This window comes from Leuresthes tenuis, unplaced genomic scaffold (genome assembly GCF_036924035.1).
Source record: "Leuresthes tenuis unplaced genomic scaffold, fLeuTen1.0.hap1 SCAF_20, whole genome shotgun sequence".
Taxonomy (NCBI): domain Eukaryota; kingdom Metazoa; phylum Chordata; class Actinopteri; order Atheriniformes; family Atherinopsidae; genus Leuresthes; species Leuresthes tenuis.
In genome coordinates, this window is record NW_027325374.1 from 8,249,845 (window position 1) to 8,265,901 (window position 16,057).

A 16,057-nucleotide genomic window follows, 5' to 3' on the forward strand; every position below is an offset into this window, starting at 1 on the left:
TTACAGACCTGAAATGGAGCTCAGAATATATCACAGAGCTAGTATTATTATGATACATCTTTGACTCAACTGAACAAATACATTCATATGATTAACACAAGAAATTCTTTTTGATGCATTAATAAAACAATTTTTTATTTCTGTAGATGTTTACAGTTTTATCCCTAAGAACATGTATGTGCACGTAGCAACCAAACTGGTTATCTGTAGAAATAATGAGTTCATTATACAGCCAGAGTTGCTTAACTTACCTCTGTTGACATTCCTTCTTCTCTGTGCTCCTTTGAAGAAGTTGTGCCAGAAATTTCCACTCTGCTCAATCGTGTAAAGGATGCTGAATTCAGTAACAACAGTTAAACACTAGATGGAGCAACTAGATCAGTACAACATGCTGCTGTCTGGCTGCATAGATGAGAGGAGATGATATACGTTAATAGAAGCCCTTTGCTTTAATGCCACAATGAGCTTCCCAAAAATGTAGACACATATTTTGTATAACTAATAATGGATTCATTAATACTGAATGATATTCTGGACCATTAAAAATCTGACAGCCACTGGTAAGGATCTTTAGTAAATAAATTTAAGCATAATGTATAATTTAAATGTCATATATTTTTATAGTTTTGTTCCGTCTTGACTCAAGGGTACAGTTTGCAGAATCAGCATTGTTTTTAAAGTGATTGCTTTCATTTTCACTGTGGAGATAAGGAAAGGGTGAGAAGTTATCTCAGACAATCAAGAGCAACTAAAACTCAAGCGTTTTCTATAGTTAGATTATCCAACCCAACCTCAGGGCACGTATGATAGCGACGTTGGTCCACAGCACAAAACGTTAGTTTCATAAAAAACATTTTCATAAGTTCAACGCTCACCTCGCAATCTCTCTGCCTGATGAGTTTGCACCATTGAACACTGGATTTGCTCACATAAGGTTGATTCTCATGCAAGAGACCACAGGATTGTGATGTTTTTGACCGTCCTTTCCTGGTTATCTATCACATGTGAAAGCTTAGGGGAAAAACTGTTTAACGTGATTAGGCTTAGAAGTTTCTGAATACATGTTGTGTTCAAGTGTTAGAAAAATAGAAATATTTAGTGCTGACATAGTCTAATATTCAGGCATCACCATTACAATAACGTTATGTGGATGCTCTCCCACAACAAAAAAACAGCCAATACTTATGCTGCCATCTCAGGTTTTTCAACTCTAAATTAGGACTCTACCATGTTTCAGACAGGTACAAACAAAGCTTAACATTTACTTGTAAATGTAACAGTGTCTTTCAGGTGATAAACACCATGTAAATGTAAATTTTTCAACAGGGAAACTAGCAAGAAATAATAAAAAATAGAGTAAATGGAAATGTGAGGTTTCTCAAATTTATATTAAGTGCATCCTACTGCTGTTTTATATAGTTGTGGAAATTATGTTGAAACATTTGTTTGCATACAACGTAACCCATATGGCTAAAAAAAAATGTGGTTTTCACCTCACTTGGCTCAGTGAAATTTTGCCATGTTATAAAGTATCACAGTGGTCCAATGAGCAGAGAAGGAGCTGAAGAGTGATATTTAATGCCAAGAGCCGCAATGTATGTTTGGTATAAGGTCACATAGCAAAATTAAATATTGTGAGTTAGTAATTCCTCATTTTCTTACAGCGATTATAGTCGGTCTGCATTTTGCTTTTCCATTTAGATTTAGTTTTACACCAATCAAGTCAGTTAAACTGAAACTTGTAATGCTGTGTGTGTGTGTGTGTGTGTGTGTGTGTGTGTGTGTGTGTGTGCGTGCGTGCGTGCGTGCGTGCGTGCGTGTGTGCGTGCGTGCGTGCGTGTGCGCTCGCTCTTCGAAACTGAGAGGTAAAAAGTTGATAAAGTTCCCACGAGAACTTTCCTATTGAATGTCTCTATTCAGGAAGCTGTGGCTTTGACTTGCGACTGCTCACATCTCCTCATCAGCACAGAGCACATCACTCTGTATGCACCCTATATATACTACGCGTGTCAGGTGGCCCAGAAGGAAACCCCATAGGAAGTATGGTCAGGCCCAGAGAGGTCATGAAAGAGTCAAACAGCCTTCTCACGTAAACATATTTCACTACACCCGTCAACTGTCTGTCAACCACAGTCTATACAGAAAAAGTTCTAGTTTTCTCTTTGGAAGACAGAAGTGCTACTGCAAAGATTATGCAACCGTGTGACACATCTGAGAAACGATGGGCTACTGTGTCTAACTTTTATTTCAACATGTCCCGATCTGCAGTTCAAATAATTGCAGTTGTAAGAGGAACACACAATAATCCACTTTGACTGAGAAAGTTCACATTTAATGAGAGTTAGATAAACAGGAAGAGCAGATTGCTGTTCTTTAGTTGCAGACTGATCCTCAGACACTGCTTTCAGCACAGGTAACTGTTGATACTCTGGTCCAAAGAGAGCTTCAGAGACGGCTCCTCCACTCCACTGCAACACGCACACGGGCACATAAGGCACATAGCATTAAACATTTGTAAAAGATGATACTCTAAAAACAACTAAAACCTGCTTTATTCGCAAAAATTTCCACTGAGAAGCACGAAAATTGCATGCAACACGCATCTCGTGCATGTTTGAGTGTGTTAGATGTAACACAAGCAAAGAAGTAGAGTAAAGTCAAAACCAACTTCTAAACTAATTTGGGCTATAGATTAATTTAGATGAATATTCTCATACTTTTTTCCACTAAAACTAATCAAAACACTTTAATTGTCAATTGTTTTTGACCAAAACAATTAAACTATAATGAAACTAATCTTTACTTTGCAGCCCTAAAACAAATCCTTCAGCGCTATAAATCGCAGCATATCAAGATCAACTTCAACCTCAACATTTCCATCTAAAAAGAAAAAAAAGTCAGTAACAGCAGAATAACTGTAACAGTTGAATGACTATAGGTTTTTGGACATGAGACACTTTTGAAACACACTGATCCTGATCACTATGATGAAGTGAGATTTCAAAATGTGTCATGAAACACAGATATTACTAAACCTGTGAAAAAATGCAACTGAAACAAAGAAGAGATTTGTGACTCTTCAGCCATTAGAATATCATTACTATTGTACAGTACTAAATGTTCAAAATGTTTTCTTGCAGATTTGTCGTATCAGTGTAGTTTTAATTATCTGCAAAAAGCTTGTTGTAGAAAACTGACGTGAAATGATGCACACACCTGAGGACATAGGTAACACAGAGGATGCAGAGCGGTTGGTGAGAGCTGTGCCTGGACCTGGAAGATCGGACACTGGGGATGACAGCACTGTGACTCTCCACCCAAACGTAACCGCCACCTCTCACCAGCATCCTGTACTGACCGCTGACTGACTGACTCTTTAAACACACTGCAGAGACAGGTGTACAAATCACAGGCATGATGTGTGACGATGTGTGCGGGTGTGAGAGTGTGGGTGTGTTAGCACTTACAGTTGAGATGGTTTTTGTTCAAACAGTTTGTGTCCAGAGTGTGACAGAGATCGTAGATGGAGCGGCCCAGCAGCTCCTCAGGCCTGTAACCTAAAAGAGAAATGACTCTGCACAAGCAAGAAAACATACAGAAGAAGAAGCATTTGAGCATTAACAAAGCTCACGTTCACAAAGTCACAAAGTCTTGTACTTTTTTTAGAACTGAAATAGACATATTTGGCATCTTTGGAAAGTGTTGGTTTGAATATCGGTTGGCTGCACAGTATGAACCTAGTGTGACAGATCATGCCGTGTAGAGGGTTTGCGTTCTAAATATAGATTGTCTACAAATCTATTTGCTTAGAACTGTTTTACATCATACTGAGTTATTATTCACTCAATTAACTATAAAACCACACTTCAGCATATTCAACTTTTCAAATGCACCTAAATAACACTATTTTTAAAGCATGAATGTGGAACCTTGACACTCCCGCTGTACACTGCTAAGCTGCTACAACAATGGTGAGTTGTTCTGGTCCAGAACAGTTGATGAATGACATGAAATACGTTTTATTTGAATGTTTTTCTCTGTTCCAGAAAGTATAGCTCTGTTTAAAACAGGAATACAGGAATAATGAAGTCTCCATTTAATTCTGACAGTATGTATTTTCACAATAGTTATTCAACAATTGCTTGTTATTGAATATGTGTATCTTTTAATCTGTTTTTTTTTTTTAATTCCACTAGAAAAGGACCTTGGACTTCATTAAACCTGTCTGACTTCCAGAGAAAGGCTAGGAAGTCAAAACACAATGGTGTTTCAGAAGTCATCATGACTATGCCGTTAAAAATGAAGACCTTTGAAATTATTCTTTTACAAAGAGACTGCCTTGGAGTTTTCCATAGGACATTTGATTCTGTGAGTGCAGAAATAAATAGAAGAAGTACAAAAACAATGCAGAGAGACTCCTTGTGAGACTCCTCAACCTAGTTGAGCTCTCAGGTGTTAAACAGGATGTGAAACTGTCTTGACTAGACTTTTTAAACCACAGCAATCAACCCCCTGGTCAACAGACAGAATGCAGGTTTAGAGACTTCCTAAATATAAGTTGATGCATGAAGACCCTGTATATTTAATTTTTCATTCCACTTAGTTATTGTTGTCATACCACTCACTTCACAGAAAATTCAGCTTATTCACAAGTTCAAGTAACGCACGAATGGAGGAGTTCACGTGTGTATACGCACCTCTGGTCACAGTATGTGAACCTCATGTCCATGCTGTGCTGGCTTGTGAATGTGTGTGTGCTGAGGAGTGTGTGTGAGAGGGGCAGAGGCCGGCAGGTCAAGAGCACACAGGAAACCGAAGACGAGGCCACACACATCTTCGCTCTGCCCTGACAGTGCAGGACCTGAAGTCACAGATCACAGAATCAAAACATCAAAAAACGTAATCGGAAATGATGTTTGGAGGGGCAGAAATGTTTTAGTGTTTCTCTTCAACCTTCCAGGTAGCAGACTTGAGGCTGGTGCTCCTTCCTCTGTGCGTCAGAGCGCTTTTTATCCTCAAGACAAAGTCCCTCTTCTGACTGCAGCAAACTTCCTCTAAAAAAGAAAAACAAGGCACTTACTGAGCTACATGGATGAACCTGTGAAAATGTGCAAAAACAGAACACACAGACCGCTCAGCCGAACTCCCCTGAGCGTTAACACACACACCTGTGGTCAGACGCAGATTATGTCTGATTTCCTCATGATCACAGGGGTGTGTATACTCAAAGATATTGTGCCCCATCAACTCAGTCTGTCAGAAAACAACGAGCAAATTCATCTTTAAATCCTGAAGCATTACTCTTGTAAGACTGCATGAGTTTAGTCTCACCTGTGTCAAGCCCATGTACTTGCTGACATTATCAGACAGGAAGATCATGTCTCCCTCAGTGGACAAGACCATCAGAAATCCCTCCAGAATCCTCAGGTACATGTTTGACTCCTCCGAGGACATGAGTTCCTCTGTCACTTTCTCCTCCTTATCCAATCGTCCATTTCTATTCAGCTCCTTGGCCCCTGCCACCCCTGGTAGATATGTTACCATGTGACTGGCCCCTGCATTTGTCCCAGAAGTCTCTAAAACAGAGAAACGTCAGATTATCTCCAAAAAACTATTTCTTGCTTGAGAAGCTTTTCTATTCCATATTTTGTTTGTAAGAACTATAAATACAGGAGAACAAAGGGATGGGGAGTGTTTTTAGAATCACTGCTCGCATGTGTCAGTTGCAGGTGTTATAAGGGATTTCCTAAATGAAACCCAGTTGAGCACCATTGTTTTCAGAAGCAAAAAATCTATTTTATATTTAAAAAACATTTATTTTCAGATTTTATGAATTGTTCTCTTAACTGTAATAGAAAGTGTTGCACGATTCTGAAACACATGGTGTTGCTGCTCTTTTTTAACAGGTACAATACCCGTTTTCTTACCTTTGAGCAGCGTTTGCATGCGTATATAGCTGAGGGTGAGGCGGATGATGGAGGGTTTGTCCAGGTGAGTTCGGATGGAAGGCTGCAGTGGCAAAAGACGAGATAAATCTCCAAACACTTCAGACTCTACTCGCCGTCTCCGTCTGGCTGCCTCACGGCTGATTGCTCTACGGAGATCAGAAGTCAGGAGAAAACAAAAAAAAAAACGACTTTACAGAAATAACTATACACTATAAATCTTTTAAACTTAAGATTTATTTTGATTCATGTAAAGAAATTACAATGAGCACTTTAGAGGTGAATTTACTTCAAAGCACTGCACAACGTGATGATACTTCACAGAACTTTAGACTATTTTAGACGATAATATTTCTCTCATCCAGTGCACTTTTGCCATGTACTGTTGTTACTTTGCAGATTTGGGTTATGTTGTTGGTTAGATGTTTGGTTTTAGAAAGTTTCCATAGTGAAACATGTCCCACTTCTTCAATATCCAGTTTCAGCTTACCGTATTTTCATGCTTTTCCCTACTTTTACTTGCACTGCTAATACCGTTTTGCTTTAGATTTTGATTGCACGCCTTTAACTTGTATTTTTGTCCCCTTTTAAATCTTTTTTTCACAAAAATGTTTTTTTTCCAAAACATGAAGTTTCTCAAGTCAACCAACATACTCTTTACCTTCTCTTCTCCTTGTCAGCTGTCATCATGTCCTGCAGGAGTCTCCAAGTGTAGGCTTGGTGAGAGCTGGCTCGGAAAAGTAGCGATGGTTCACAGCTCTAGCGGGAGTCTCGCCGCTCCAATTCGCACCATCACAGGTAGTCTAATTCATCAGTGAGGCAATTAGTGGTGTCAAATGTCACAAGTCAAGTGCTTCCCTGCAGCACGGGAGATTTGGGCTGACTCCAGTGAGCGTCTCCTCTCCCCTCTGCATGCAAATCACCTACAGGGCTCCAAAATTGAGTGCAGTGATAGGACAGCTGGCCAGGAAGAGCATCACACACCTCCTCCCTCCACTCTACCCTCCCCTCTCTGACAGAAACTTTTGAGCATCTCTCAAATTTGCCTCTGTACAGCAGGAGCAACACACAAAACACAAAAAAATGAAGGGAAAAAAGACACAGAAGCGCCTGGGATTGATGTAGACAGCTCAGTGTTTTATTGGAATCAGATCAGACAGGACTAGCCCGGCTGTTGCACTACATTTTGGCACAGAGTAAGATAGTGTGACCAGGAACAGCCCTACCCCTGGGTGCACAAAGCTTCACTACACACCGACTCTACTGCACAGACAGCAACCAGCTCGTCTTCACATCACTGTACAACAGTCCTTCTCAGTGTGTGCATGTGTTTGTAAGAGAGACAGTGAGGAGGAGGGGGAGGGCGTGAAGAAGAGTCTGTGTGTGGTATTCGGTGTGTGCGTGTCTGAAATGAGAGGTAATTCAGCTGCTGGTTCTCCACATTTCCTATCAACCGGCTGTAACAGACCTATAATGGTATAGTTATAGTAATATACATAAAAGTTTCCTCATGATACACTGTACAATAATAATAATAATAATAATTATAATGATAAAAAATAGAGAGCAAAAAGAAATAAAAGCCATTCTTGAAAAAAAGCTAAAGTGAGAAAAGCAAGTGGTTTTGGCAGAGAGAAAGAGAGATGGCTGCTGGAGGTGGAAAAAGGGAATTGGTGCTTTGGAGAAGGGAAGCAAAGGAGGGAGGCTGAAAACACTGATGGTAGCTATAGAAACAGAAATGCTGAAGACAAATAGACAGGGAGGAAAAAAAAGAAAAACCACACATTCATGCACAAAAAAAAGTACATTCACAATTTTTTTTTTTTCAAAAAAAGAAAGAAAAAAAAACACCCACAGGCCAACACATTCACACCAGTAGGACAGGCATGGAGTCTGAAACTAACAGATGGATGAAATACCCGGACACTGAGCTTTGCACTGCTACACAGGCCGCCTGTAACGCTCTGCTCCACATAATTAGTTCAATAGCCTGTAACATTCACTTTATATACACAGGACAGGAGGACAGAGATTGTGCGACAGTGAAAGCAATATTTCAATCCCACAAAAAAAAAAGACATTCTGAAGAGGAAAAAAAATAAACACAAAAATAAACACATGAACAAACAAACCAGAAAATATATAGATAGTCATGGTATTGCACAAAAGGAATTTGGCCCTAACTGGTCCACAATAAGGACAGTAATAACACAGGTAGGGTGCTTGTCCATGCGCCACAACGCTCCTTTACTAGCAGACAATACCAACACGATACAGCCATTTAACACAGGCTATATACAGGCCTCAGCACCCAGCACCTTCAGTTCACATGTGTACAGGTGCCAGAGAGAGAAGCAGTGTAAGTGTGAGTGTCTGGTTGTCTGAGCCTGTGGATGTCTGAGAGCATCGCAAAGATTGTAGTGTTTGTGTGTAAATCTGCGTTAAAAGGGTGCAGGTGAGAGTGTGTGTGAGAGCTTGTGCAGCTGTGCATATTCATATTTATTCTCATAGTCATATTCATAATAAACCCAGGCAACGATAACAACACAATGCAAGAAATAATATTCCAAAAGTAACAACAACCAATAGCTTCAAAGTAAAGGAGTGACGGCGTTTGTGTGTGAGTTTTGTACATGGAATTACGGTTCTACTGAGTGTAAGCATGTGTACGTACGAGCATGCCATGTAAAGTGTTGCTGATCAGTGTGTGTGTGTGTGTGTGTGTGTGTGTGTGTGTGAGCGCTAGGTCTGTGCCTCCTCGGGGGCGCAGTAGGAGAAGTCCTTGAACTCCTCCTGGTTGATCTGTCGGATGATGGCCTCGTCCGTAGGCGTCAGCACCGGGTCCTCCTTGGTGAAGTCCTGGTCAAAGTTATTCACATCTCGCTTGGTTTTCTGCCCGAGCACACACACAAATAAAGGTGAAGGAGTCAGAGAGAAACTGCACAACAATGAACTGACATGTATACAGCGACACCGTCTGACCACTGACACTTACTGCAAGTTTGTCTGAGTACAACTGGAAGGCTAAAAATGTCGTTTCCACCAAATCTGGTGTAGGCAGCAGTTGTCCAGATGACATGAATCATACATTTAAGATACATTTAACAATGGCTTGTAAATGTTTTTCAGACAAAATAAGAAAAAAAATCTTTTTCAGGACTTTCCTTAAATAAAAGAAAATGTGAAGTTGACATCACGCCATGTAACTGGGTTTGTTTATGCACCTCATTAGTCACATTAAAAAGCTGAAGCACAACGATTACGCTGGCAATTAAAAGACATACAACTATAAAAGTTCGAACAGGAAAAGGAACAGGTATATAATCAATTATAAAGTCAGTTAAAGAGATGAATACATAAAATGCTAAAGACACTGAGAACATGTATGTCCTCAGATGTGTTAAAAACATTTCTTAAATGTGAGAAATGTGTAAAAAAATCACCAGCTGTCTTCTGTATGCAGGGGCTCTACATACTGACCTCAGGGTCATATTTCTACAGACCTCCAATAAAAATAACCTTTAAAGTCGTGTCTCAGTATATTTCTACTAAACTTAAAATTATTAACATCTATCGGCAAGTTAAAATACTTTAAAAAAAGCAATTTTTAAGTAATTCAAAGATTATAGCACGTCTGTATTGACTAAGACTATAAAATAAAGAAACCAACGAAGGCATTCACAAGTGATATGATTGGTTTATCAAACGATGATGTCATATTGTGTCATATTTGGCCAAGAATCAGATTTTGGTATGATACCACCTTCTTAGGTAGCAGATCTTATACACTATCACTGCTGGTGAGCTTGATTTCAAACTCACACAAAAAGCACTCACTCACCCCAAAAGCAAAGTTTGCAGTGTGATGATCAGATACATCACGCTTTGATTTGTCCGGTTAATTCCGATGACAAACCAGACTCCGGCATGCTAACCAGTTACATGACCCCGAGCTGTTGGCGGCAAACCTCTTAGATCGAATAGTGGCATTCATTCAAATGGGATTGAGCAATTGTGATGCCCTTAGATGTCCGCGGATAAGTTTGTGCCACTCTGAGTGGATTAGCGTCTGTCTACCCTTCACAGAGAGGCGTGGCTAACCTTCTGAATCCCATTGGTGATAAATTAGATAGTGTTGCCTATGAACGAGGAATTACCAGACACAGGTCATCAGCTAATGTCGATTAAGTCCCTGCCCTGTGTACATCCGTCGCTACTAAGCAGGAAGTTGTAACAAGGTTTCCTTAGGTGAACCCTGACGAAGGATCATTCACAGTTTGTTAGGCCTGCCCTCCCTGACATACTTGGACAGCAGTTTAGCTGTTGTCTCCAGATCATGTGGTCACTGATAATCCGGACTGTCGCGCCCTATGCCTCCTTTCTGAGGTCAAACTATGTCTTAGTCTGGGCTACGCCACTCACTGGGAACACTGCTGTCTTCACATACAAACAGCGTTAAGGCTGCATTTCAGCTGGTGTCCCTGCCTCTTCTGCTGTCCAAACTGTTTACCTTCATGCAACCAGTCCTCACAAATATAACTGGTCAGGTCTAAATAAAAAATAAATCAAGCATCTGAAAGTGAGGTCTTAATATTAAGAGTGTTTTTGTGTGTGACTCCTTACAATCCGGGGTTTAAAGGGTGGTTTCACTTTTCTTTGCTCCAACATCACCCAATCAATCTCTCTGAAGAAGGGGTGGGTCTTGATGGCCTCCTCGCATCCCTGACTCACCGCACAGCCCAAACGCTTGGCTGGGTTCTTTGTCATGAACTGCACACAAAAACACACAAGTTTGGTTGGAATTAGCCTGAAAATCAGCCCCTTCACGGCAGTCTGCTGTGGTATCATCCATAAAATAGCAATGACAGAAACAAAAGGTTTGTTTGAGCAGAAAACATTTTTGGAACTAATAATAAAGCTGAGGCATTAATGGCTCTGTGGATGGTACAAACTGTGACAGACATGGCGCTGTTCGCATAGATTTTTTTGGATAAGTCAAAAAGAGCGAAGAAACAGTCATTTCCAGCCTCTTGAAGGAGAAAAACTGTTTTGAAAATGGGTTTATCCTGCAACAGAACTAGCACTGTCCAAATTCAATACAGTTTTCATTTCTTTTGAATAAATTATAACTAAAATATCAAAAGTTTTAAAAAATTAAACAAAAACCCAAACAAGTCCATTTTAAACAGTCGAGTCTCACTTTAGAAAAATGAACCCATAAGGACCCACAGGTGCAAAAAATAATTGAAAGTACAATAAAATGACCACAAGTGGACAATGTAAAACATGTAATGTTACAGATCGGTGGTACTTGAATGTGATATATGGGGTCCATTTGGTCTGTTTCATATTAAGTTTTCTTTAAGGAAAAAATGGGTTCTTATGGGCTGATGCAATTCAACTGAATTCAATTTTGCTTTACACCCTTCTCTAGCTCAAGGAATCAGAAGTGAGTCATGAGGAGAATTTATCAGCTCTTCAAACAAAGGAACAAATAAGAAAAGAATGATGAAGAAGTTTTTCTACAGTGAAGTGACGTCACACACCGCTCGAAGGATGGAAACAGCCTCCTTGCTGAGCCACACAGGATAGAGGACGTCGTCATGGAGAATCGACTCAAACAAGTCGTCTTCGTTATCAGCTTCAAACGGTGGCTGTCCAGCCATCATCTCGTACATCAGCACCCCCAACGCCCACCAATCCACCGAGGCTCCGTACTCCAGCTCCTGCAGGATCTGAGAACAGACAGATTAGTCACCTTCTATATTCTGCAGCATTAGCCCCACAGATGCAAAAACGTTCACTGGGAACATACGTAAATATATAACACACCTTATCCCTTTCATTTTAACATCTTCAGGAGGGGTATAAAATGCAATCACACAAAAACATCTGAAGCATAGATGGACTCCAAACTACAAAGATGCGACTTGTATCACATCTGAGGCCTGATTGATGTCTGTCGGCAGAATAATTCTGGTTGAAACTGCATGAAAAGTAAATCGTTGTGTAAACTGAGGCCTAAACATTCAAGTGAAATCAAATTGGCCACAACTATTTAAAAGGAGAGGAGGTCTTTGGGTAAAAATAGAGTGATTTGAGCTTGGTCATCTCTGGTTAAGAGACCATTAAGAGTCCAATGCATCTGCTGGATGAAAAAAAGCCCCCCCTTCAGAAAAGACGGAATGACACACAGAGGGAGGAATGAAGCAATGAGGGGAAAACGATCCAGTCTGAACGGTGGAATAAAAGTTAAGAGCCCTTGTGAGGAAATAGAAGAGACTTCAGTGGGAATTTACTGTTACGTTTCCTGGAGACGGGGCTCCAGGAGTTAACTCCAGACCCCAACATTATCTCTGATAGCTTTCAGACGGTTCAGGCAAACAGTAATGAATGAGAGAGTAGAAAAAAAGAGGTGGATTTGTTGAGAACAAATAGTAGCAGCATGATCACATTATGGTGATCCAACACTTCTGCAGCCCAGATGCTGAACCGTTAGTCATGGAGCTGCGTCGACACGGCATACAGGAGAGCTTTCACATGCCACCTTGGCTGCTGTTTACATTACTCCCTCTGCTCACCAGGCAACCGCATGTGAGACGTCCACGTTCATAAAAGTATGAAGTAACACTGTGATTATTAACTAAGGAAAATCATTTTGCAAATCAAGGTTAGACCTAAAAACGTTTGTCAAGAGAGTTCTGCTTTTTTTTCAATTTGTGCAAGGAGATATTTGAAGTATGCATTCAGCTAATGAGTAGGGTCAGATCTTGCTGTCTCTGATTCATCAGTGTTTTATAGGAAGTTTCAAATCCACCAGTCTCCAACATGTGGCTGAAATAAATGAATACGAGAGACCTGCAGTGTTGCATCCAGCGGGCTGAACTCACCTCTGGAGCGATGTAGTCAGGTGTGCCACAGAAGGTGGTTGTGGTCACCCCGTTCATGATGCCTTCTTTGCACATCCCGAAGTCTGCCAGCTTACAGTGGCCCTCTGCGTCTAAGAGGATGTTATCCAGCTTCAGATCCCTTTGAGAGAGAAAAACAGAGGAGATGGGGTGGGTTAGCGCCATCCGCCTCCCACAACTGTTTAATTCTTTGGGAGAAATTAAACATTCGAAAATTACCAACTACTAATCTGCATTCCTAGTCACTTTCACTGATAACTAATTTCCTCAACTAAACTATTATTTACTTCTCCAAGCAGGATTTACCTAAAAAAAAAAAAAAAAAAAAAGTTTAGACAGTTAGTGTGTCCTTAGGTAAAAAAAAAAACAACATAAAACCAAAGGAGGCATTGGGAATATTACCTGTATATGACTCCGTTTCGGTGCAAGAACATGAGGGCAGAGGTGACTTCAGCAGCGTAAAAACGAGAGCGAGGCTCATCAAACTTCCTGGATCGCTGTATCTGGAACATCAGATCTCCTCCATTCACATATTCCATTACAAAGAATAAACGGTCCTGCAGACGGAACCAGAGAGGAAGATGCATGAGACAGAAACGCTGAGATGAGCCTGTGAGGCTGCATGCTTGTGTTGTGGTCCTACCCGTGTCTGGAAGCAGCAGTAGAGCTGGGTGAGGTAGGGGTGGCGACGGGCGAGGGCCAGGATGCGCTTCTCGGTCATAGTGCAGTCCACGTCGTCGTCCTGGAGAATCACGTCCTTCTTCAAAACTTTGACCGCATAAACTTCCTCTGTCCCCTTCAGTTCTGCCAACATCACCTGGAGAAGAAGTGGATAGCATGAAGTCACGTGTTCATTGTTCTACCTCTTGCATATGCAGTTCCATTTGTGAGAAAATTCATTATCTGTGGGGGTTGAATTAATTTTTTTCCAATCATAACTGTGATGAAGTGAAGCTTCTGTAACATAAGAGATTTTCATCGTATGACACTGCATCAAAAAGGAAAACTAAGAACTCAGAGAGATTATATTTAAGATACAGGCTCGAAATGCAAAAAGAAGGGTTTCCAGAGAATCTGGGAGAAGCACAATTACAGCAGTATTAATTAGAGCTGCAACAGCTATCCCCTTAAAATGACACCAGGGACGATGCCCTGCTTCGAAAAAAAGGTTATCAACAGCCAGAGTTTTCTAAACCATCTATGTCACACTACATGTCAACCTGTATTGATGTTTCGCACAAATTTGCAGATTTAACTTTGCTGAAGAACGTTAAACAAAGCCTGATGAATAACAGACAAACAGTCAGATGAGCCCAAGAAAAATGAACATGTATCTGCTTGTCTGTTCCACCAAAACCAAGACTTTCCAAGGAAGCAAAGAAGCCAACTCTGACCGAGTAAGTCACCTGACATGAATCTAACAGAGCTACTTTTTCTAAAGAGGAGAGGTAGATCATCACAACCCTTCCAACTATAGAAAAATGTCCCTCAAGAATGACCCGACCTCTCTAGAAATGTGGGCTTCATTGGTAACCTTCATGAAGCAACAACTGGAAAGTGACACAATTTTGAATCAAAATTCAAGTGAAACTGCAGACTCACTCACTTCTGACATAAATATGTAAAACATAAAAGCAATATTTTAATTTTTAATTATGTGGAACAAGCTGTGTACAGAACATTCATATATTTATGTATAATCACCTTATAAGGCTTGTATTACACACACATCAGCACATATTTGACTGATTATACATTTGGAAGTTTAAAATTGTCTTAGTCATTCATTTGTGAGTCATGATTCTACCCACGCAGCGAGTGTTGGATCAATATCAAATCTGTTTTAGCTCTGGTTTTGGTCAATTTTTTAAATTCAATGTATTGCCCCCTGCTGTCCAATCAAGGGAAGCAACATAATGGCACTTTTCCAGTCTGGAGGCTGTATCCATCTTTTTATTGAGTCTATGGTTTTTCATGATTGTTGGATGAAGCAGCTTGAGAAGCCCTGAAGGTCTGAGTGAGCTTGATGTTGTAGAAAACAAATGTCTCTTTAGCAGCTAAATGTTCAGCTAAATGTTCCACGATTAGTTACCTGCTACAGCTTTAAACACCACCAGTTTTACGTAAGGGCTGATGGATGATAAGAGTGGAACCGAACCGCAAACTTGTGGGGCGCAGTGTGGCTAAACTTGTGAGCAGGTTTCACGTGTACAGAGGTTGAAAGTTCTCACCATCGCAGACCCAGGTTCAAGTGTGGCCTGTGGCTTTTTGCAGCATGTCATGCCCCTCTCTCTGCCTGATTTTCCACTCGCTTTATACTGATAATAAAAGCCACTAGGACCCACAAAATCTTATAAAAAGAGTAAATCTGCAGGCCAAGTAGTAGAAACAATGAGGTGAAGGAAGAGCCGAAGGGAACTACAGTCAGGTGGTTTAGTCACTACAAACAACCCACTGTGAGCTTTCACATCATATGCAGCGCAGGGTTAAAATGAAAAATGTACAAAACATCTCTTCACTGATAATGGAGCTGCTGGGTTACCAATGTTAATAGAAAGCCATTTAATTATAAACATAATGAGCAGCAAACTAATAAACATCCCCCTCAAACGCCTCTTCCATGCCGCTGCACCTTGCCGAAGCTGCCTTTGCCAAGAACTTTGATAAAGTTGAAGTCCTTCAGGGTCCTCCTCTGGCTCTGTCCGTTCTCCCTGGCCGCCGAGGATGAGGACGAAGAGGAGTTGGTGGAGGAGGAGGAAGAGGAGGAGTGCTGGGGCCCCTGCTGGTCGAGTGACAGCACGTCCTGCAGGCGATCTAACTCTGCCAAGTCTGTGGGTGTCATCGGAAAAAGCAAATCCAACATGAGTGAAAATCCTCTGATTGCCTTTTCCTGTCAAATGTGGTGTTCTTTTAGAAACACTACTTATTTCCTATCGATTCCTCTTTAATAAACTTGAAAGTAAAAAAAACTAAACAATCAACAAATGCTGTATATCTAAACTTGGGTGGATTGAGTAACAGCGCGTCAGGGCAGGGTGATAAAATAACAGCGTTGTCGTCACTGCTCCATGAAATACGGGAAAACTTCCACAAAGAAAAAGTTAACTTTCCACTTCTCAGCTTGCAAAGTGTGATGAAGTGATGACTAACTGTGACAAACCAAATGGTGGTGGGCGGTGCAGGATTGTTTCTACAAAAACACAC

At 40.7% G+C, this 16,057-nt stretch overlaps 2 protein-coding genes across 2 annotated transcripts in view; both read right to left on the reverse strand.

Moving 5' to 3' along the window:
- Positions 1-2,384: 2,384 nt before the first annotated feature.
- Positions 2,385-6,823, reverse strand: epas1a (endothelial PAS domain protein 1a). Its single transcript, XM_072372847.1, has 9 exons — positions 6,607-6,823; positions 5,928-6,094; positions 5,332-5,576; positions 5,169-5,253; positions 4,954-5,054; positions 4,698-4,861; positions 3,468-3,574; positions 3,217-3,385; positions 2,385-2,468 (listed from the first exon to the last, which is right to left on the reverse strand). Exons 1-9 carry the CDS (start codon positions 6,633-6,635, stop codon positions 2,405-2,407), a joined length of 1,131 nt encoding a protein of 376 aa, XP_072228948.1. The 5' UTR covers positions 6,636-6,823; the 3' UTR covers positions 2,385-2,404.
- Positions 6,824-7,061: 238 nt separating this feature from the next.
- The window catches only part of prkcea (protein kinase C, epsilon a), a 40,254-nt gene continuing 31,258 nt past the window's right edge, over positions 7,062-16,057 (reverse strand). The window contains exons 9-15 of the mRNA XM_072372846.1: positions 15,486-15,682; positions 13,497-13,670; positions 13,256-13,410; positions 12,836-12,974; positions 11,492-11,680; positions 10,569-10,715; positions 7,062-8,837 (exon numbers count right to left, since the gene is read on the reverse strand). Of these exons, the coding sequence (XP_072228947.1) occupies positions 8,688-8,837; positions 10,569-10,715; positions 11,492-11,680; positions 12,836-12,974; positions 13,256-13,410; positions 13,497-13,670; positions 15,486-15,682 (1,151 nt within the window). The 3' untranslated portion in view covers positions 7,062-8,687. The remainder of the gene's footprint in view (positions 8,838-10,568; positions 10,716-11,491; positions 11,681-12,835; positions 12,975-13,255; positions 13,411-13,496; positions 13,671-15,485; positions 15,683-16,057) is intronic.